Source organism: Oryctolagus cuniculus, chromosome 5, assembly GCF_051225735.1.
Source record: "Oryctolagus cuniculus isolate XC-2025 breed Fujian yellow rabbit chromosome 5, ASM5122573v1, whole genome shotgun sequence".
In the NCBI taxonomy this organism is placed as follows: Eukaryota; Metazoa; Chordata; class Mammalia; order Lagomorpha; family Leporidae; genus Oryctolagus; species Oryctolagus cuniculus.
The window spans coordinates 179,534-203,472 of NC_142871.1; the positions used below are offsets into that span (position 1 = coordinate 179,534).

General features: G+C 51.0%; 1 protein-coding gene across 50 annotated transcripts in view; it reads right to left on the reverse strand.

Annotated features, from left to right (window-relative positions):
- FAM120B (family with sequence similarity 120 member B) overlaps positions 1-23,939 on the reverse strand; it is an 84,532-nt gene that overhangs the window by 37,927 nt on the left and 22,666 nt on the right. For 31 of the 50 annotated variants that reach the window (XR_016233514.1, XR_011388887.2, XR_011388882.2 and 28 more), the window contains 3 exons: positions 21,237-22,562; positions 15,134-15,314; positions 2,862-2,963 (listed from right to left, as the gene is read on the reverse strand). Coding sequence is in view for 29 of the 50 variants with exons in the window: in XM_017339572.4 (XP_017195061.4) it covers positions 2,862-2,963; positions 15,134-15,314; positions 21,237-22,562 (1,609 nt within the window). In the remaining 21 variants the exon portion in view is untranslated. Of the gene's footprint in view, positions 1-2,861; positions 2,964-15,133; positions 15,315-21,236; positions 22,563-23,939 lie in introns of those variants that run through there. The other 19 variants (XR_011388893.2, XR_016233517.1, XM_070074535.2 and 16 more) reach the window with 3 other exon arrangements.

The following is a 23,939-nucleotide window of genomic DNA, read 5'->3' on the forward strand; positions in this document are numbered from 1 at the left end:
GCAGGTGCAGGGTCAGCGTGTGCAGAGTGTAGACACAAGTCTGAGCGAGGTACAGGGAGAGGGGTGTAACATCTTCCATGACACACTAAAGGCAGCACACACATGCATGTAGGCAAGGATGGGGAACATCGATGGGACTCATGAGCAGGAATGAATCTGAACAAGACAGACTCGTATCTGTTACTCAAGTTGCCATGACAAAACCTGAGTGACATAACAACACAGAGCCGGCGCCGCGGCTCACTAGGCTAATCCTCTGCCTTGTGGCGCCGGCACACCGGGTTCTAGTCCCGGTCGGGGTGCCGGATTCTGTCCCGGTTGCCCCTCTTCCAGGGCAGCTCTCTGCTACGGCCAGGGAGTGCAGTGGAGGATGGCCCAAGTCCTTGGGCCCTGCACCCCATGGGAGACCAGGAGAAGTACCTGGCTCCTGCCATCGGATCAGCGCAGTGCGCCGGCCACAGAGCGCTGGCCGCAGCGGCCATTGGAGGGTGGACCAACAGCAAAGGAAGACCTTTCTCTCTCTCACTGTCCACTCTGCCTGTCAAAAAAATAAAACAACAACAACAACAACAAAGACATAACAACACAGAACCACTTCTCCAGGTTCCAGAGACAGGGAAGGTCAAGGCCAAGGTCCCAGCATGGCTGTGTGTGGTGAGCGCCCAGCTCCCGGGTGACTGGTGGCACCTCCTGAGCCTGTTTTCAGAGCTGCAGGGGCAGGGAGTCCACCGGAGTCTCTGTAGGGCATCAGTGCCACCAGTCACTGAGTCCCAGTGTATCGCACGGGGGATGCCGCAGCACGCACTCAGACCTTGGCAACCAGTAATGAGATTTCTTTTTCTGCTCATTGACTGGTCTGGTCAATCTTTAATTCTTCCCCCATCCCAATTTTTAACTGCTTTTATAATTTTTTTCTTCGGTCTTCTGCCTCCTTTCCACTTTGCTGAAAAAAAAAAATCTGTGTTTTTTTTTCTGCCATTGAAGAAAGCAAACATTAAACCACATGTGCTAATGGAGAAAAGTCTTAAAAAGAGACCTGGAAGAAGATCCTGGCTCCTGGCTTCAGCCTGGTCCAGCTCTAGCCCTGAAGCCATTTTGGGAGTGAACCAGCAGGTGGAAGATTTCTCTGCCTCTCCCTCTCTAACTCTGCCTTTCAAATAAATAAATAAATCTTAAAAGAAAAATAAATAAATCTTTGCAGAAAAGAAAACCCAGACACCTGAGACCCTAAGACAGCTAGAGCACTTTCCGGTTCCCAACAGGTCGAGGGAGAGGACCTCCCATCAGCCCATAAGCAGGGAGCTGGGTGGCCTGTCTTCACTTTAATCTATAATCACGTGGCAATTTTCCTTGAGGATACTGAAAAGTATTTAAATTTCAAAATCTTGTCTTTTTTTATTGCCATTATCAAAAACACGGAAAGAGTATTCATCTTGAGTCCTGTTCCAGGTTCGCTGGCAGTGGGCACAGCTGTGTCTGTCCAGCCAGGCTCCTCCACACGTGCTTCCACATCCTTTCCCAGGCGGGAGGCAGGCTTGGAACCCCAAGCAGGGGAGCTCCTCCCACACCCGTGTGGCTGCTAGAGTTTATCAACACATTAATCCATAACATGGGCCGGCGCCACAGCTCACTAAGCTAATCCTCTGCCTGCGGCACCGGCACTCCGGGTTCTTGTCCCGGTTGGGGCGCCAGATTCTGTCCCGGTTGCTCCTCTTCCAGTCCAGCTCTCTGCTGTGGCCCGGGAGTGCAGTGGAGGATGGTCCAAGTGCTTGGGCCCTGTACCCGCATGGGAGACCAGGAGGAAGCACCTGGATCCTGGCTTCGGATCGGTGCAGCGCGCCAGCCACAACGCGCCAGCTGCAGTGGCCACTTGGGGGGTGAACCAACGGAAAAAGGAAGACCTTTCTCTCTGTCTCTCTCTCTCTCTCTAACTCTGTCAGAAATAATAATAATAATAATAATTCATAACATAATGATAGCCCAAATGTGAGGGTTCTAACAATTCTTTTCCATGTTATTTTTGGATAGATATTCCAAAATAGCAATTAACACACAGAACAAAACATTTTTGGAAAATTATTTGGTTTTCTTTTTGTCAGAACAAACGTCACTGCATTTAGATTTGCTTTGTAGGAGCTACTTTTCTAGTTGTGAGTCTACCACTGATTAACAGAAGAAAACATTCCCTATGACACCCTTCTCAGTTTCTTCCACAACACAACGCCTACATGAAAGCCTCCTCACAGCGCTTAGACACATGAGGCCAACCACACACTCACCTGGGGGAGGTGGGGTGACAGCGGAGTATCAACATTTCAGAAAATACCTGCTCTCTCAAACAGTGACGCAGGACACTAGAAACAAACCTGCAGCTTGAGGCTCTGCATGGGTAGCAGCCCCAACAGCTACTCGGGAGTTGCAGGAGGCCAGGCTGCTCTCTGGATTTATTTCAGTCCATCTGTAGACAAATTTTGTGTTTCCTTCCCATGCACTGTGCTTTAAGATACTGTCCATAAAAAATAAAACTCTTTTTCCAATCAACTTAAGTCATCCTTCCCTTCCATTTCCAGGTCTATAACTGAACAGAAGACTTTCAGAGACAAGAGCTGCTTCCTGCAGAGCACCAAGAACCCAACGCTGCTCACCTCAGTGGTGTTTGCTGAGGGACGACTGTGGGCTGTGGACAGGGTGTGGAAGGCAGAGCTCAGAACAGACTGTGCAGTTCGACGGCCTTACTAGACAGACACTCACTCACTCCGGGCCAGGGCTGGAATGAAAGATCCTTCCACGACGATCCGTTCCTGGACTTAAATCTTACCGTGAACACATTTGTGGATGGCTTAGACTGAGGCTGTCTGTACCTGGAACAGTCATCGGCAGAGGCCTGACGAGGTCTGGGTGCTTCAGGGGGTTCCCAGGGTACACGAACCACTCCTTGACTGTCGGGCCGGTGCTGGTGTCATCTGAGTAAAGACAGCTGGGTCAGCAGGCTCACACTGGGATGTGTGAGGGCCACTCAGTGCTACGTACATGAGTTCTCACACCATGGACACTGAGTCCCATGGAGTGGTGCCCTCTCCAAACCGAAGAAAGTCAGCTCCTTCCAACAGAAGCCCTGCCTTACGTAATTGGCCTGAGGGTGTCTACAGTATCCCTGACCCATCCCTCTGCTCCAAACAACTGCAGAAAAAACAGCTAGAATATGAGTCCTTGCTGGTCTTCAACTTTCTACTTCAAACAGCTTGAAAACTTACTAGGTGAGATATTCAAAGACCTGGTAGAAACAATGTAGAACAAAGGCACGTCTGTGCTAGATTAGCAATGGCCCTAAGAACTCCCTGACTTCAGCTCCCTCATGCCACAGAGCTGGTGTGAAGGAGACGCAATGCCAGAAACAGGAGTGCTGCCGCCCATCCTACTACATCAGCTGCCCCAAGTCCTCGGATTCCATCCCCAGAAACCACTCTGCCGCTAGCCCTTCTGCCTCCCAAGCCTCTTGCTGGGCACTTAACGAGCACACCCCTTGGGCTCCAAGTCCTCTGCTGCTGCTCCGGAGCCCCCACCTCAAAGAAGGGGACTTCGCCTGCTCATTCCCTCATTGGCCCCCAAACAGCTCTGCAAGTGCCGGCAACGACCAACGGCCGCCTGGCTGTGAAATGCAATGGGTGCTGCTCATTCCTTGTGCCCTGCCTTCTCTGTGCCTGGTCTCTCCTGTCCCCTCTGGGGCCTCCCTACCTGGCCTCCATCTTGTCTTCTTGGCAAAGCTGCCCTGGTGTACTCCTTCACTACCCTAGACCACAAAGGCTGATGGCCCCACCCCTCTCCTGAGCTCTAGACAACTACGCTAGGAACACAGGAGCAGTCGCCCCTCAAGGTTGCTGTGAGCAGACCTCTCAAGCAGTCCTCACAACGTGACAGGCAGGCAACAGTGCTACCTCCACACAACAGTTAGAAAAATGCCATCTCCACACATTCGTCAGCTGCAGTGCCACCTCCACACAACAGTCAGGAGCAGTACCATCTTCAAACATCAGTCAGAACAGTGCCACCTCCACACAGCAGTCAGAACGGTACCATCTCCACACAGCAGTCAGAACGGTACCATCTCCACAAAGCAGTCAGAACAGTGCCACCTCCACACAGCAGTCAGAACAGTGCCACCTCCACACAGCAGTCAGCAAAGTACCATCTCCACACAGCAGTCAGAACAGTGCCATCTCACCCATCAGTCAGCAAAGTACCACCTCCACACAGCAGTCAGAACAGTGCCATCTCCACACAGCAGTCAGAACAGTGCCACCTCCACACAGCAGTCAGAACAGTGCCATCTCCACACAGCAGTCAGAACGGTACCACCTCCACACAGCAGTCAGCAAAGTACCATCTCCACACAGCAGTCAGAACAGTGCCACCTCCACACAGCAGTCAGAACAGTGCCACCTCCACACAGCAGTCAGCAAAGTACCATCTCCACACAGCAGTCAGAACAGTGCCATCTCCACACAGCAGTCAGAACAGTGCCATCTCCACACAGCAGTCAGAACGGTACCATCTCCACAAAGCAGTCAGAACAGTACCATCTCCAAACATCAGTCAAAACAGTGCCACCTCCACACAGCAGTCAGAACAGTGCCATCTCACCCATCAGTCAGCAAAGTACCATCTCCACACAGCAGTCAGAACAGTGCCATCTCCACACAGCAGTCAGAACAGTACCACCTCCACACAGCAGTCAGCAAAGCACCATCTCCACACAGCAGTCAGAACAGTGCCACCTCCACACAGCAGTCAGAACAGTGCCACCTCCACACAGCAGTCAGCAAAGTACCATCTCCACACAGCAGTCAGCAAAGTACCACCTCCACACAGCAGTCAGAACAGTGCCACCTCCACACAGCAGTCAGCAAAGTATCATCTCCACACAGCAGTCAGAACAGTGCCATCTCCACACAGCAGTCAGAACAGTACCACCTCCACACAGCAGTCAGAACAGTGCCACCTCCACACAGCAGTCAGCAAAGTACCATCTCCACACAGCAGTCAGAACAGTGCCACCTCCACACAGCAGTCAGAACAGTGCCACCTCCACACAGCAGTCAGCAAAGTACCATCTCCACACAGCAGTCAGAACAGTGCCATCTCCACACAGCAGTCAGCAAAGTACCACCTCCACACAGCAGTCAGAACAGTACCATCTCCAAACATCAGTCAAAGCAGTGCCACCTCCACACAGCAGTCAGAACAGTGCCACCTCCACACAGCAGTCAGCAAAGTACCATCTCCACACAGCAGTCAGAACAGTGCCATCTCCACACAGCAGTCAGAACAGTACCACCTCCACACAGCAGTCAGAACAGTGCCACCTCCACACAGCAGTCAGAACAGTGCCACCTCCACACAGCAGTCAGCAAAGTACCATCTCCACACAGCAGTCAGCAAAGTACCACCTCCACACAGCAGTCAGCAAAGTACCACCTCCACACAGCAGTCAGCAAAGTACCATCTCCACACAGCAGTCAGAACAGTGCCCTCCACACAGCAGTCAGAACAGTGCCATCTCCACACAGCAGTCAGAACAGTGCCATCTCCACACAGCAGTCAGAACGGTACCATCTCCACACAGCAGTCAGCAAAGTACCATCTCCACACAGCAGTCATAACAGTGCCACCTCCACACAGCAGTCAGAACAGTGCCACCTCCACACAGCAGTCAGCAAAGTACCATCTCCACACAGCAGTCAGAACAGTGCTATCTCCACACAGCAGTCAGCAAAGTACCATCTCCACACAGCAGCCAGAACAGTGCCATCTCCACACAGCAGTCAGAACGGTACCATCTCCACACAGCAGTCAGCAAACTACCATCTCCACACAGCAGTCAGAACAGTGCCACCTCCACACAGCAGTCAGAACAGTGCCACCTCCACACAGCAGTCAGAACAGTACCATCTCCACACAGCAGTCAGCAAAGTACCATCTCCACACAGCAGTCAAAACAGTGCCACCTCCACACAGCAGTCAGAACAGTGCCACCTCCACACAGCAGTCAGAACAGTACCATCTCCACACAGCAGTCATAACAGTGCCACCTCCACACAGCAGTCAGAACAGTACCACCTCCACACAGCAGTCAGCAAAGTACCATCTCCACACAGCAGTCAGAACAGTACCATCTCCACACAGCAGTCAGAACAGTGCCACCTCCACACAGCAGTCAGCAAAGTACCACCTCCACACAGCAGTCAGAACAGTGCCACCTCCACACAGCAGTCAGAACAGTACCACCTCCACACAGCAGTCAGAACAGTGCCATCTCCACACAGCAGTCAGAACAGTGCCACCTCCACACAGCAGTCAGCAAAGTACCATCTCCACACAGCAGTCAGAACAGTGCCATCTCCACACAGCAGTCAGAACAGTGCCATCTCCACACAGCAGTCAGCAAAGTACCATCTCCACACAGCAGTCAGAACAGTGCCACCTCCACACAGCAGTCAGCAAAGTACCATCTCCACACAGCAGTCAGAACAGTACCACCTCCACACAGCAGTCAGAACGGTACCATCTCCACAAAGCAGTCAGAACAGTACCATCTCCAAACATCAGTCAAAACAGTGCCACCTCCACACAGCAGTCAGAACAGTGCCATCTCCACACAGCAGTCAGAACAGTACCACCTCCACACAGCAGTCAGAACAGTACCATCTCCACACAGCAGTCAGAACAGTGCCACCTCCACACAGCAGTCAGCAAAGTACCATCTCCACACAGCAGTCAGAACAGTGCCACCTCCACACAGCAGTCAGAACAGTGCCACCTCCACACAGCAGTCAGCAAAGTACCATCTCCACACAGCAGTCAGAACAGTGCCATCTCCACACAGCAGTCAGCAAAGTACCATCTCCACACAGCAGTCAGAACAGTACCACCTCCACACAGTTGTCAGAACAGTGCCACCTCCACACAGCAGTCAGCAAAGTACCACCTCCACACAGCAGTCAGAACAGTGCCACCTCCACACAGCAGTCAGCAAAGTACCATCTCCACACAGCAGTCAGAACAGTGCCATCTCCACACAGCAGTCAGAACAGTGCCACCTCCACACAGCAGTCAGCAAAGTACCATCTCCACACAGCAGTCAGAACAGTGCCATCTCCACACAGCAGTCAGAACAGTGCCATCTCCACACAGCAGTCAGCAAAGTACCATCTCCACACAGCAGTCAGAACAGTACCACCTCCACACAGCAGTCAGAACGGTACCATCTCCACAAAGCAGTCAGAACAGTACCATCTCCAAACATCAGTCAAAACAGTGCCACCTCCACACAGCAGTCAGAACAGTGCCATCTCCACACAGCAGTCAGAACAGTACCACCTCCACACAGCAGTCAGAACAGTACCATCTCCACACAGCAGTCAGAACAGTGCCACCTCCACACAGCAGTCAGCAAAGTACCATCTCCACACAGCAGTCAGAACAGTGCCACCTCCACACAGCAGTCAGAACAGTGCCACCTCCACACAGCAGTCAGCAAAGTACCATCTCCACACAGCAGTCAGAACAGTGCCATCTCCACACAGCAGTCAGAACAGTGCCACCTCCACACAGCAGTCAGCAAAGTACCACCTCCACACAGCAGTCAGAACAGTGCCACCTCCACACAGCAGTCAGCAAAGTACCATCTCCACACAGCAGTCAGAACAGTGCCATCTCCACACAGCAGTCAGAACGGTACCATCTCCACAAAGCAGTAAGAACAGTACCATCTCCAAACATCAGTCAAAACAGTGCCACCTCCACACAGCAGTCAGAACAGTGCCATCTCCACACAGCAGTCAGAACGGTACCATCTCCACAAAGCAGTCAGCAAAGTACCATCTCCACACAGCAGTCAGAACAGTGCCATCTCCACACAGCAGTCAGAACAGTGCCACCTCCACACAGCAGTCAGCAAAGTACCATCTCCACACAGCAGTCAGAACAGTGCCACCTCCACACAGCAGTCAGAACAGTGCCACCTCCACACAGCAGTCAGAACAGTGCCACCTCCACACAGCAGTCAGAACAGTGCCATCTCCACACAGCAGTCAGCAAAGTACCATCTCCACACAGCAGTCAGCAAAGTACCATCTCCACACAGCAGTCAGAACAGTGCCACCTCCACACAGCAGTCAGCAAAGTACCATCTCCACACAGCAGTCAGAACAGTGCCATCTCCACACAGCAGTCAGAACAGTGCCACCTCCACACAGCAGTCAGCAAAGTACCATCTCCACACAGCAGTCAGAACAGTGCCATCTCCACACAGCAGTCAGAACAGTGCCACCTCCACACAGCAGTCAGAACAGTGCCATCTCCACACAGCAGTCAGAACAGTGCCACCTCCACACAGCAGTCAGAACAGTGCCATCTCCACACAGCAGTCAGCAAAGTACCATCTCCACACAGCAGTCAGAACAGTACCACCTCCACACAGCAGTCAGAACGGTACCATCTCCACAAAGCAGTCAGAACAGTACCATCTCCAAACATCAGTCAAAACAGTGCCACCTCCACACAGCAGTCAGAACAGTGCCATCTCCACACAGCAGTCAGAACAGTACCACCTCCACACAGCAGTCAGAACAGTACCATCTCCACACAGCAGTCAGAACAGTGCCACCTCCACACAGCAGTCAGCAAAGTACCATCTCCACACAGCAGTCAGAACAGTGCCACCTCCACACAGCAGTCAGAACAGTGCCACCTCCACACAGCAGTCAGCAAAGTACCATCTCCACACAGCAGTCAGAACAGTGCCATCTCCACACAGCAGTCAGAACAGTGCCACCTCCACACAGCAGTCAGCAAAGTACCACCTCCACACAGCAGTCAGAACAGTGCCACCTCCACACAGCAGTCAGCAAAGTACCATCTCCACACAGCAGTCAGAACAGTGCCATCTCCACACAGCAGTCAGAACGGTACCACCTCCACACAGCAGTAAGAACAGTACCATCTCCAAACATCAGTCAAAACAGTGCCACCTCCACACAGCAGTCAGAACAGTGCCATCTCCACACAGCAGTCAGAACAGTACCACCTCCACACAGCAGTCAGCAAAGTACCATCTCCACACAGCAGTCAGAACAGTGCCATCTCCACACAGCAGTCAGAACAGTGCCACCTCCACACAGCAGTCAGAACAGTGCCACCTCCACACAGCAGTCAGCAAAGTACCATCTCCACACAGCAGTCAGAACAGTGCCACCTCCACACAGCAGTCAGAACAGTGCCACCTCCACACAGCAGTCAGAACAGTGCCACCTCCACACAGCAGTCAGAACAGTGCCATCTCCACACAGCAGTCAGCAAAGTACCATCTCCACACAGCAGTCAGCAAAGTACCATCTCCACACAGCAGTCAGAACAGTGCCACCTCCACACAGCAGTCAGCAAAGTACCATCTCCACACAGCAGTCAGAAGAGTGCCATCTCCACACAGCAGTCAGAACAGTGCCACCTCCACACAGCAGTCAGAACAGTGCCACCTCCACACAGCAGTCAGAACAGTACCACCTCCACACAGCAGTCAGCAAAGTACCATCTCCACACAGCAGTCAGAACAGTGCCATCTCCACACAGCAGTCAGCAAAGTACCATCTCCACACAGCAGTCAGAACAGTGCCACCTCCACACAGCAGTCAGCAAAGTACCATCTCCACACAGCAGTCAGAACAGTACCATCTCCACACAGCAGTCAGAACAGTGCCACCTCCACACAGCAGTCAGAACAGTGCCACCTCCACACAGCAGTCAGCAAAGTACCACCTCCACACAGCAGTCAGCAAAGTACCATCTCCACACAGCAGTCAGAACAGTGCCATCTCCACACTGCAGTCAGAACAGTGCCACCTCCACACAGCAGTCAGAACAGTGCCATCTCCACACAGCAGTCAGCAAAGTACCATCTCCACACAGCAGTCAGAACAGTGCCATCTCCACACAGCAGTCAGCAAAGTACCATCTCCACACAGCAGTCAGAACAGTACCACCTCCACACAGCAGTCAGAACAGTGCCACCTCCACACAGCAGTCAGCAAAGTACCATCTCCACACAGCAGTCAGAACAGTGCCATCTCCACACAGCAGTCAGAACAGTGCCACCTCCACACAGCAGTCAGAACAGTACCACCTCCACACAGCAGTCAGAACAGTGCCACCTCCACACAGCAGTCAGCAAAGTACCATCTCCACACAGCAGTCAGCAAAGTACCATCTCCACACAGCAGTCAGAACAGTGCCATCTCCACACAGCAGTCAGCAAAGTACCATCTCCACACAGCAGTCAGAACAGTGCCATCTCCACACAGCAGTCAGAACAGTGCCACCTCCACACAGCAGTCAGAACAGTGCCATCTCCACACAGCAGTCAGCAAAGTACCATCTCCACACAGCAGTCAGCAAAGTACCATCTCCACACAGCAGTCAGAACAGTGCCACCTCCACACAGCAGTCAGCAAAGTACCATCTCCACACAGCAGTCAGAACAGCGCCATCTCCACACAGCAGTCAGAACAGTACCACCTCCACACAGCAGTCAGAACAGTGCCATCTCCACACAGCAGTCAGCAAAATACCATCTCCACACAGCAGTCAGAACAGTGCCATCTCCACACAGCAGTCAGAACAGTGCCATCTCCACACAGCAGTCAGAACAGTGCCATCTCCACACAGCAGTCAGAACAGTGCCACCTCCACACAGCAGTCAGCAGCAGACCTGTTGCAGGCAGGGATCTCTCAGTAAAGACAGCTGGGACCACTACTTCCAACCACTATGCTATGCTCTTCCCACAGTGCCTCAGAACCAGCCTACCCGAGGCTGGCTTCACCATTTCCCCCAAGTGCCTTTTCTTACCCTGTTCTCTAACTTGTGGAGGTACTTTCAGCTTCCTGGCTGTGCCGTTCCCATACTGTGTACCTAGGGAACCAGCAGGCACTATGGCCTGGTGCTGGCACAGCTGTCTCCTGCCCAGGTCAGCTGGAACAGACCCTGGCCACTTCCAGTCCTTAGGTTCCTCCTGAGTCAAGTCACTCTGCGCCGTAAAAGGAGGCTGCAAGTGTGATAAGGCTGCTGTCAGATCACCCTCCCTCATGAGCTGCCTAAGGCCTGGAGCACACGTGTTGACCAAGGCATCTGCCACACCCTGCCCTTTGTCCGGGAGGCTCCCACATCTCCACGCTAGGGCATCTGACTCAGCAGTCTGGGCTGGGGTGTGTCTGGGGACCCCACAGAGAACTGGCACAGACTCACACCTCATGTTCCAGCAAAGCTGCGGGACCACAGTCTTCACACCAAGGTTGTTCTTGGCTCCACCTTTGCACACAGCGTCCACTGGTCTAGAACTCTCTGCTCCCTGAGGCTGACCTCTCAGGCTGCCCTTGCTTCTGACTTTCACTTAGGTCTTGGTTCAGAGATCAGGCCCTCAATGACAGCACGCTGCTGGGGCACTGCAAATGCAACCACAGAGCACTCCTGAGAGCAGAAGCCCTGTTCCCACCTCAAAGCCAGACCAGATGTGCACAAATTAAGATCTGTGAACACATTCAACTCAGCCTTAATTTCACATATATTAAAAAAAAGATGGAGTTTTTTTAATAATTAAAAAAATAACGTCTTCTTTCTATGTAATCATTTGGCTAGGGTCTGCCTCCTTCAATGCCCAGGTGCTCGGGTGATTTGGCTTAGAGGCCCCACAGCAGGGTTAGGCTAGCTCTGGGGTCAAGGTTAGGACAGACCCTGGGGAAGCTCGCAGGCAAGGCCTGAGAGTACATACAGGTCGACCAACTGCCTGGCAGAACACAGTTTGACATTCCTCACAGGATCTAGAATATTCCAGCTTATAATAAAAAAAGACTTGATATGAGAATAAACAAAAGTATGTGGGCCCCTTATGAACAGAAGTCAATAAACAGTCCAGCAGGAGAGGTGAGAGAAAAATCTGATGAAATAATGCTCAATTTTTCAAATCTGATAGGAAATAAAAACAGATTCAAGAAGCTCAAAAACTTCACATGGTAAAACAAAGTAAACCACTCCAAAACCCACTAACCTTAATCGAGAGAAAAATCTTCAACAGGAAAAAAAGAAACTTCAATAAAGGGAACAGGAATAAGAATGACCTTGACCACTGCCACCTCCCAAGACAGAGCAGCAGCCAGAAGAGTCAGCAACAAACCACGCAAAATTCTGTCTACAGCAAAACAACAAATCAACAATAAAGAGGACACAGAGAGGTTTTCAGGGGGAAGACTTGATAAATATACAACTGGGCAACAAAGCAGCATCCTAGCAGGTTCTCTGGCAAAGACAGATGGCAGTGGACATGCACTGGACACATACCAGGGTGAGGGCACTGAGAACCACTGCCAGGGGAGACTCCGTCTCCCTCAGCGACTTCCTTAAAAATTTAACCCAACTTTTTTTTTTTAAAGATTTATTTTATTTACTTGAAAGACAGAGTTACAGAGAGAGGTAGAGACAGAGAGGTCAGTCTTCCATCTGCTAGTTCACTCCCTAGACGGCCGCAATGACTGGGGCTGAGTCGATCCCAAGTCAGGAGCTTCTTCGAGGTCTACCACATGGGTGCAGGGACCTAAAGACTTGGGCCATCTTCTACTGCTTTCCCAGGCCACAGCAGAGAGCTGGATCGGAAGAGGAGCAGCCGGGACTAGAACCGGCACCCATATGGGATGCTGGCACCACAGGCGGTGGCTCCACCCGCTTCGCCACAGCACCGACCCCTAAAATTATCTATTAAATGCCACAATTCAACTGGGGAGGGAACCAGTGGATGGAAGACCTCTCTCTCTGTATGCCTCTCTTTCTCTGTGTAACTATGACTTTCAAATAAATAAATGAATCTTTTTTTAAAAAAAAAAGATAATTTTCAAAGGTTTCAGCCTCCTCCATGTCTCCCACACAGGTGCAAGGGCCCAAGCACTTAGGCCATCCTCCACTGCTCTCCCAGGCCACAGCAGAGAGTTGGATCAGAAGTGGAGCTGCCAGGACTGGAAACAGTTCCCATATGTGATGCCGGCCTGCAGGCAGAGGATTAACCTACTGCACCCAGTTCCAGCCCTGACATACGTCCTTTTACTTGTTTTACAATCAGTTTGGAGGCCGGCGCTGTGGCATATTGGGTATGCAGTGTCGGCATCCCATATGGGCACCAGTTCAAGACCCGGTTGCTCCACTTCTGGTCCAGCTCTCTGCTGTGGCCTGGGAAAGCAGCAGAAGATGGCCCAAGCCCTTGGGCCCCTGCACCCATGTGGGAGATCCAGAGGAAGCTCCTGGCTTTAGAACAGTGCAGCTCTGGCCATTGCAGCCAACTGGGGAGTGAAACATTGGATGGAAGACCTCTTTCTCTCTCTCTCTGCCTTTCCTTCTCTCTATGTGTAACTCTTTCAAAGTAAATAAATAAATCTTTTGAAAAAATCAGCTTGAACTGACTTCTGTGCTTTCGTCCTCAGGTTGGTAAGAATCTGACTCTTGCGGCGCACACGAGCAAAGCAGGGCCTGCTGTGAGGCCGGGAGTCTAACAAGGACTCAGTTCAGAGAACCCTACCCCTGAAGAACAGTGATGATGTTTCACATGATGACCCCATCACTACCTCTAGATTATATAAATGCTTACTTCCTGAAATAGAATACTATTTTTTTTTAAAGATTTATTTTATTTACTTGAAAGACAGAGTTAGAGAAAGGTGGAGCCAGAGAGAGAGGTCTTCCATCCGCTGGTTCACTCCCCATTTGGCCACAACAGCCAGAGCTGCACCGGTCCCAAGTCAGGAGCCAGGAACTTCTTCTGGGTCTCCCACATGGGTGTAGGGGCCCAAGGACTTGGGCATCTTCTACTGCTTTCCCAGGCCATAGCAGAGAGCAGGATCAGAAGAGGAGCAGCTGGGACTAGAACCGGTGCCCATATGGGATGCCGGTGCTTCAGGCCAGGGCTTTAACCCACTGCACCACAGCGGCGGCCCCTAGAATACTATTAAAATAACATTGATATACTTGGAAAAAATGGGTCCAGTTGGGCAAACGGACCAGATACTCTCTCACTGGGATTCTCTGGCTTTTGCTGCTGCCCCAACGTGTGCTAGCCACGTTTCCATCATGCCAGGCCACAATGTACGAACAAGACTGACCCAACGTGCGGAAACCAAACATGGATTTCCAACATGAGGAGCTTATCTGTGCCCTTAATTCCCCCCAAATTATCCCTCGCAGGGAATAGGACGCTAATCTTTTTTTTTTAAATTTAAAAAGATGTATTTATTTGAAAGGTACAGTAACAGAAAGGGGGAGTTCCATCTGCTGGTCCACTTCCCAGATGACAACAGCCAGGGCTGGGGCAGGCTGCAGCTGGAGGCTCGATTCTGATCCCCCAAATGGGTGGAAGGGACCCAGCTATCTGGGCCATTTTCTGCTGTTGGAACAGTAGCAGAGCAGCTAGGAATTGAACCAGCCACACTGGTACAGGAAGAGAACCACAAGCGGTGGCTTCACCAGCTGCGCAACGATGCTGGCCCCGACTCCATCCCCTGTGCTGGAAGGGCCCTGGGCTGCACCCCGCTGGCCCTTGACGTGCCTCCTCTGCTCTTGCTGCTAAGCATGCAATGGAGCACACGCACCCACGAGAAGACACCTGAGCTTAATTACAAATCTCCAAAGGAAAAATTGTGTTTATATTTTAAAGTATTATGTACTAGACTTTGTAAAACTGTTTTATAAAAATCACATTGTGAGGGGGACTAAGTAGACACCATCTTCACCTAGTAACACACATCCCCTGTAGTCCTATAGGATAAAAGGGTGTCATTCTTTAAGAAGCACAAATCCTTAAGGTATAACAATCTGACATTTTATAGAAACATGCACTCTTCTTTTAATGAAAAGGGACTGACTACTTGTTAATTAGGTATAGATGTCCCATGGCACTTATCCTTAGTTTTTTACATATGTGAGTTGTATTCTGTTACAGATCTAACAGAGAAACAATCTCATTTAGCTATCTCTGTGTCCTGAAAGTATCTGTCCATCTGGCCAGTGTCTCAGTCGAGCTCCCAGTGGCTTCCCTGTGATCCTCACCTTCACTGCCTCCCAGCAGGAGGGAGTAGACACGCTGCCGCACGGGGCGGTAGATGAAGGCCTGGCTGGGAAGGGCCTGGTCCAGCTCGTCCTCTAAGGTGTTGCTGCACTCGATCTCACCGCTGCTCAGGATATTATACACCAGGTAGCTTTCTCCTTGCACGTGATGTGTTCGAGCAATCTGTTCAAAGGTTAAATACAACTGATTCTCTTTGAAAACAAAACAGTCATCTTCAGACAGAAACAGTCAACACCTTTCATCACAGCCCAGTGTTTTTAAGGCACTCAGACATGCAAGGGAGTGTCCTTCAAACTCAACTTCAAGCTGGCACTGAATTGTCTTTTGGGCTACCAGGCTCAAAACTGTATTTCTGCTGCTTTTCTTCCTATCAGCTCAGCAGCATCTTCCCCCAGCACCAGCGGCCCCTCCCCCTCCAACCCGCCCTCCACCTGCACACTGTCTTCTTGGAAACAGATCCTCACCGCGTTTGCATGGTGATACCCCCACAACATCCGAGGCCTTGCTGTAAGGCCCAATGCCCTCTCTGCACACCTGTGCACCCACAGCAGGCACCACACTCCAGGCTGATGGGGCGTCTTCACTGCTCCCAGCACCCTCTCTGCCTCCCTTGTGCTCCCTGAAAACGCACCCCATCCAGAATGCTGCTTCCCTCCACTCTCCCAACCTCACACCTCGTCATCCTCTTCTCCCTTATGAGTCGTCTGAGGTGTCACCTTCTCCATAAACCCTTCCTTCCTCCCCAAACAAAACTAAACTCACTGCCTTAGGACCCAGCTCAGAAGCTGCCCCACTGCATCATCACGTATGGAGCAGAGCCCAGGGCCAGGACAGGGCTGGCACCCGTGGGCCTGTGGGTGTGCAGATCAGAAGCACTTTCCCACGTGGCAGGAGGATCACTGGGAGGCCCGACTGTCCGTCTCACTGAAGAGTGGGCCTGGTTACGGACCTCTCTGGACTGCAGACTTCATCTCTGCCCCATGTGTTCTCCACAGTGGGTCTGACAGAACCTCCCAGGGCTGCTGTGAGGACTGCAGAAGTCAGCACTTGCTGAGGTTGGGTGCTCGCCACCGCCGGTTAGAACCATCCTGCCCCTCTCAGAGTCTGACAAAACGTCGATCTTTTCCTTCAACCCGAGGCAGACCTGCCAGCAGCTGTAGGTCAGGTTTCTGTAGCACAGCCAAGGAGCAGCACTGACACACTCAGTGTCCCTTGCCTCAGGGACTTTCACAGCAGGATCACTGTGCTCACTTCCTACTCCCCTTGCCACAGCTGTTTTATTTTTCTTCTTCTTATTTCCAAGGAGTTAGTCTTCATACAGATTTATGTAGAAAGTTGTGATAAATGGTATGCAGTGGGGCTGGCGCTGTGGCGTAGTGGGTAAAGCTGCCGCCTGCAGTACCAGCATCCCATATGGGCGCCGGTTTGAGTCCCAGCTCTTCTGATCCATCTCTCTGCTATGGCTTGGGAAAGCAGAAGAGGATGGCCAGTCCTTGAGCCCCTGCACCCACAGGGGAGACCTGGAAGAAGTTCCTGGCTTTGGATTGGCTCAGCTCCAGCCACTGCGGCCTTCTGGGGAGTGAACTAGTGTATGGAAGATCTCTCTCTCTGCCTCTGCCTCTCAAATAAATCTTTTTTAAAAATGGTATTTCCCCTACTAAGCAGTCTTTAATTTTGGCAACTGTACAGAACTTGAGAGAGGACATTCTTTTCTGGATGTTTAGGTGTCACTAAGTGCTCCTCAATTACATCTAATCCCTGAGCACACACACAGCAACCCGCACTCGCACAAACCTAACAGGCGCCTACTTTTACAATTCTAAGCAAATCCAGTTTATCCAGCACTACGAAATCCACAGAAATTATTTTACATCTAAGTGATTTTCCCAGATGTCGGATTGAAGCAGGCACAGGGAGGTAGCTGTGGACAGTTTTCCTACCCCAGCAGCTCCAGGGCAACTGGGTGTGGTAACAGATTTTCATAGGAAAATTAAGATTGTTTTCAAAGACACAGCTGGGTTGGGGGACAATCCCCTCCTGCCCACAAAGGTCACACCTGAGCTCCTCACTGACCAGGGCAACTTTCCTGCAAATCTGCCCCTCCCCCATCCAGCTCTCCTCAAATCCAACACGGCCTGCACACTCAACCCAGCGGCCTGTCTGGGCCTGTCCTGCCTTCACCTCCACAGCACTTCACTGCTGACCACTTCTCATTCTCACCACTGCCTCCTCGGCCTCTGGCTGGGCTCCTCTCTGCTCTTCTTCCGCCCATGCCCGAGCCTCCATCCCTCATAATCTTCTACATGTTCTTGGCCATGCAAACAGGTGACTTCCATACGTCTACCTCCTGTTCCCAACAGGACTCAAGGCCTACCTCCCCTGCATGGGCACGTCCGAGTGCCACACAGGAAGGAACTCTGTGAATCTCCTCCCTGTGAGCCCTGGCTAATGGCAGCTCCGCCCCAGTGCTCAGGGCTTCAGACCCATGGCAAGGCGGATCTCCCAGAGGAAGGTTTCGGCCTACCCCCACCGTCTCTCACCTGAGCTGCAGCACCACACCCTCACTCCCCCGCTGAAACACACCCCAGGGTTCCTCAGAAAGCGCAAAATGCAGTCCTAAGTGCTGTCCTCATGTATGTATCCTCTGTGGTCTGACCTAGTCTGTTACAGACGCAATGGCAGGGAACTGGATGAGACAGGGTAGTGCAGAGAAGGTGGATGTGATCTGGCCAAGAGTCACGCTTGGTCCAAAGGCCCAGAGGACAAGCGAGGGGCCTGTAAGGCAATGATGCTGGGTTTGCAAAGAAACTTCCTGTGACGGCCCAACGGGGCCACATGAAGGCCACACACAAACAGGAGACGGAGGCAGTCAGGAAAGGGAGAAAGCCAGATCCAAACAAGCCGAGTGGGTCAAGGGGCTGGCAGGTCCAGGCAGACAGGATGAGACTGCCTCCTACCAGGCTCAGGCACCGCGGCTCAGCTGCTGCCTAGGCCTGCGTTTGACGTCAGACTTTACACAGTGGCCTCAGCAGTTTCCTCCCTTTCAGGCTCTGGACTACCGATCCCAACTGTCTCACCTCCCTCAGGACCAAGAAACCTCGGGGCAGCAGGGAGGGTGGCCAGGACTTTGCCGAGAGTCACTGCATATGACAGTGGGGGTCAGCGAGCCTCTGCCCCAACGTGAGGAGCAGCATTCGGTAACTGAACCACTACAGAAACACACAGTTGAGGGCAAACACCACTCTCTGATCAACAGTAAGCCAGTTTTCCCACACCCACTCTGCAAGTGTTCCGGCAAAGTAGATGCGGTGCTTGTCCGCTTGTTCTGCACACTCCTTGCCACAATACCACTGTCTTCCCAACCAACCCCTCACCATGCACCCCACCGCGGCCATCACTTTTACCTGGAAGCCCACTGCTCCCTCCCTCCCTCCAGCCTCCCACAAGGCTCTCTCCTCCACAAAGTGCTTCCAGAACCTCCAGGCAGAGGTCATCCTTGTGTAACTCAATACTTCTTCACCTGCAACTCTGATACCAGCTGCTTACCACCTGCACTCCTGAGTCAGCTCACCTACCAGGTGAAATGTTCTTAGAGACACGAGAGATCTGCACCTCATACAGGAGACAGGGGAGAGGCTGCTGAGGAGAGAAGGGAATGATTCATTCAACAAGCATGCAATGGCAGCCACTATGAGACAGTGCGCTGGGCAGGAGGGAACTCAGTGCAAGGAAAATGAAGCCGGGTCCTGCCCCTCAGCACTGCAGTCTAGCAGGAAAGACGACGGACACACAAACATGAAGTGGCACAGAGATACCAGGAGTGTTCACAAGGAGCAGCGCAGAGTCTGAGACACATCTCAGCTGTGTAGGAGAGACCAGCAGGAGTGAAGAAGCTGTCCGTGTGGGGAAGGGTACGCGCGGGGCCATGAGGACTGTAGGAAGATGAGGGAAGCTGGAGATGCAGTGGGCCAGTTTAGGTTACTGGTTTTGTCCTAAGAGTTTCAAAATGCAAAGCCAGGTTTTATTTCTGTATGCCCCACAGCAAATGCATGCAGATTTCTTGCAAACTGCTGCCACAATCCAGTGTGACACAGCTTGCATGAAGGTGGTAGAAATGGACAATGCACAGATTTCAGAACTGTTTAACAGGTGCAAGTATCAAGGGTCAGAAGGCTGTTCGAGACTCATAAAGTGGCAGATGCCCTAAACTCTGGCCTCAGAATCAGCCCTCAAGGCACTCGGATCAGGGTAAAAAGCCCATGAGAGTTTCTCAGGCATGGAAAGCCAAGACACTGTTGCAAAAAATGACCTAAATGAAAGATCTCTGTGAGATCCCAGCGGAAAGAATGGGCCATCAAAGAAGGAGGTACCCTTCTCTGAAGGGAGGAGAGAACTTCCACTTTGATTATGGCCTGTCTAAATAAGGTCAGAGTTTGTGAACTCAAGAGGCCTCCATAGCCCTGGCAGCTCATGACAAGAGCCTCGGGTGATCACCAACATTATAAAGAAGAGTGTCAATTGTTAAATCAACAACAGAGTCACTGTGCACTTACTCCTCATGAAGGATCTCTGTCCTTAATGTGCTGTACTATGAGAATTAACGGTAAAACTACTACTCAAACAGTATTTTACACTTTGTGTTTCTGCGTGGGTGCAAACTGTTGAAATCTTTACTTAGTATATACAAAGCTGATCTTTTGTATATAAAGATAATTAAAAATTAATCTTAATGAAGAATGGGATGGGAGAGGAAGAAGGAGAGGGGATGGTTTGCAGGTGGGAGAGAGGTTATGGAGGCAAAAACTGCTATAATCCAAAAGTTGTACTTTCAAAATTTATATTTATTAAATAAAAGTTTATGGGGCTGGTGCCGTGGCTCACTTTATAATCCTCCGCCTGTGGCACCGGGTTCTAGTCCTGGTTGCTCCTCTTCCAGTCCAGCTCTCTGCTGTGGCTCAGGAAGGCAGTGGAGGATGGCTCAAGTCCCTGGGCCTCTGCACCTACTTGGGAGACCAGGAGGAAGCACCTGACTCCTGGCTTCGGATCGGTGTAGCTTCGGCCATAGCAGCCATTTGGGGGGGTGAACCAACGGAAGGAAGACCTTTCTCTGTCTCTCTCTCTCTCTCACTGTCTAACTCTATCTAATAAAAAAAAGATAAAAAATAAAAAAAAAATTTTTTTTAAAAAAAAGAAGGTTGCTTGTGAAAAGTGGAAGGGATGAGGTCGGTAGCCTGGAAGAGGGTGGTACTCGTGGCTCTGGGAACACAGAAAGGTTTGGGGTTAGATCCTCAGCTTGGTTTTGAATTAGTTGAGGCCTTTGGGCTATTCACAAGGCCCTGACGTTTACCTGTAAGGATGATACCTATCTCACAGGATGGCTGAGAGGATCAAGTAAGGTGCAATGTGTCTGGCACAGAACTGAGAATGAAATAGAGGCTTAATAAATAGTAACACTCTACCAAAAACCTTCACAGGTTCTGCAGTACTTTCAGAATTGAGTCCAAATCCCCAGCGTGGCAACATAAAGATCTCCACAATCCAGCTTCAGTTTACCTTTTCCCATTTTTCCTCCCTCTTCTCCCTTCAAAGGTCATGCTCCAGTCTGTCTACCTGGGCCCAAGATGGCATGGATGCCAAAGCTACATGTCTAAGGCTCCAATGATCCCCCTCCCCCCATCTTTGTCTATTCAAGCAAGTCTTGGTCCCATTAAGGTACAGGTCTACTTCTTTGAGGGAAACTCTCCTGGTACCTGAACCTGCGGCATTCTCTCTCCTTCCAATTCCTGCAGCTCTTTTCTGTCACGGTCACGTGATGACATCAAGTATAGGGCACAATGTGAGCTTACCCATACATGGTATATGTCCTAACCAGAATCACAGGCTACTGTGCTGTGTCCTTCCACCATAAGTGACCACTGCATACAGTCAACACACAGTCCCCAGCAGACCCCGAGCTGTCAACCATGATCCTGTCAGATCGGGGCCATGACTACAACAGGCAGTCAACACACGGTTCCTGTAGATCCCCTGTGAATACACACTCCAATATGACCATATCAGATTAGGGTGGGCACATCCACCTACCTTTAAGATTTCAGGGTCTGAAATCATAGTTACCGGTTGCTTTATTTCAGGCCCCATAGGTACGGGGTCTTCTTGTCTGATCTCTAGATTTGTATTCATAGATGCTTCTAGCTTAAATTCAGGGCCTGTTCCTAGAGGCAATTTTTGTTTGATTTCAGAGTAAGTATACATGGGAACTTCTGGCTTGGACTCAGGATCTGTACACATGGGAACTTCCGGCGTGGACTCAGGATCTGTGTACATGGGAACTTCTGATGTGGACTCGGGATCTGTACACATGGGAACTTCCTGCTTCAATTCAGGATCTGATCTCACAGACATTATTTGCTTGTTTAAAGTCATTTCACCTTTAGGTTTCTGGAAAAACCATGGAGACTGCTGTCCTGGCAAAAGATAGGATGCCACTCCTTTATAAAAAAGAGCTTTATTTGGCCCCAAAGGTAGCATCTCCTCCAAGGCTTTCTCACCCTGATGCATGTGAAGCACTTTGGCGATATGGTCTGACACAGCTAGGATCATGTTGGCTTTTTTGTTGACGTTTTCTTCCACAGAGGTGTAGGAAGACAAGCATCTGTAACGGAAGCTTTCAAGCATGCCCTCAGGAACCACGTCATTGCCGAGCAGGCAGGCCAGCAGGGGGAGATCTGCCACGCGGAGACCCAGGCTCTCACACAGCGTCTCTCTGCAGAGCTGGACAGTGCTGAGGCTCTCCAGGCAGAGCTCACTGATGGACAGGTATGGACACGTGTCGTAGATTAAGTAATCAGTGTCTTCTCCAAGAATCCCAAGACAGTTATGCCGGAGGCCATAGGCAGCCACCTCATAGTCTGCCTCCTGCAAGGAGCACAGGGTTTCCTGACCCAGTGTCTTTAGTGCAAAGCGGGTAAATATGGCCAAGCCTGAGGGGATGAAGAACATGTTCCTCCCTGGCTGCTCCCTGTGTGCCTTGAGGTAATGGAAGATCCTGGCTATCTCCTTGCTGTTTCTGCGCCTCCTTCTCACCCACTCATCTCTCTTGCCCTGCTCCACCATTCCATCAAAGAAGAAAACCAACTTGATGCCAACATCTGTAAAGGTTTTAACAAAATCTTGCAAAGCAGAAAAGTATTCTCGCCACTGGCCACCACAGATCCAAGATTCTGGGGTGTACCAGTACCTGAGACAACACATGGCATCGACCACGATGGTTGGAGTGCAGCCAGGATGCCTGGTGCGGTGCTGTTCCGCCAGTTCCTTCAAATTCACCACCGTGCATATATGTGGGCAGGTGCTCCCCACAAATCCCTGTAAACCTCTCACCCCCATCACTGAATCCTGGGAAAGTATCTGGAAAGAAAAACAAAGGAACAATTAGGGCATGATGGTTAGACACAGCCAAACAAGACAGTGTTCAACATCCACAGGTTAGAGGAGGTGTTTCAGTGGGGACCCAGGAGGGACCCTCCTATGGACTGTGAGGCACAAGTCAGTAGTGGTTATTACAGAGTTCTCAACCAGAGTCATACAGGGGCTAAGTTTTCACAGAAGTAACATTTCCCATCTGGGAATTCAAATGCAAGTTATTTATTTATTTGCCAGGCAGAGTCAGACAGCAAGAGAGAGACAGACAGAATTATAGACAGTGAAAGAGAGACAGAGAGAAAGGTCTTCCTTCCGTTGGTTCACTCCCCTAATGGCCGTTATGGCCAGCACTATGCCGATCCGAAGCCAGGAGCCAGGCGCTTCCTTCTGGTCTCCCACGCGGGTGCAGGGCCCAAGCACTTGGGCCATCCTCCACTGCCCTCCTGGGCCACAGCAGAGAGCTGGACTGGAAGAGGAGCAACTGGGACAGAACCGGCGCCCTGACCGGGACTAGAACCTGGGGTGCCGGCGCTGCAGGCAGAGGATTAGCCCAGTGAGCCACGGTGCCGGCCACAAGTTACTCTTAAAAACCTAAAACATAAATTGCAACGTGCAACAGGAGTGATTCTCAAAATAATTTTGCTGAGTAAGTAAGTAAGGCCATACCCCTCCTGGTCCTCAGGAAGAGTACACTGTGACTCCTTCTGCAGAAGACAACAGTTTATGGGCAGCTCAGCCGACCTGCAGTGTCAGAACGCAGATCAGTGGCTACCTGGGCGGGGGCACAGGGGAGGAAGGGCACGATGGGACACTTGTGGAGTGACAGACACCCGCACTACTGACCGGTCACAGTTTCATGGGTGTATCCACACATAGCAAAGTGTGCAGGCTAAGTACGTGTCAAGGACATCTCAGTAAAGGTGTTATAAAGAAAACTACACAAAAACTAACTGTGTCAAACACGGTAACATCTGAGATAGTGACTGGCTAGCTTTGAATAGAAAACTGTCAATCAAACACACAGCGGCTTGGAGAGTTAGTATTCAAAGTGTAGAAGAACCACAGGGCAGGGCACTATGCACAGAAGACAGCCTAGTACAGAACAAGCTCTTCAAGGAAGCAATGAAGTCCACTAATGGTCAGAAAAAAATCCCATGAGCACATCTTTTATGTTAATGGCCAATTTTTTCACTATAGTTTTCTTTCAGTCACCAGGTCTTCATGCCTTCGATAACACAAATCCCAAATATGCAAACAGTAGCACAGAACAAACGATACCTCCTCCGGACTTGGGACCAGGCACACACCAACAACACGCTCCTGTTACTGAGCTGGGCACTGCACTCCAGCTTTAATCTTTAC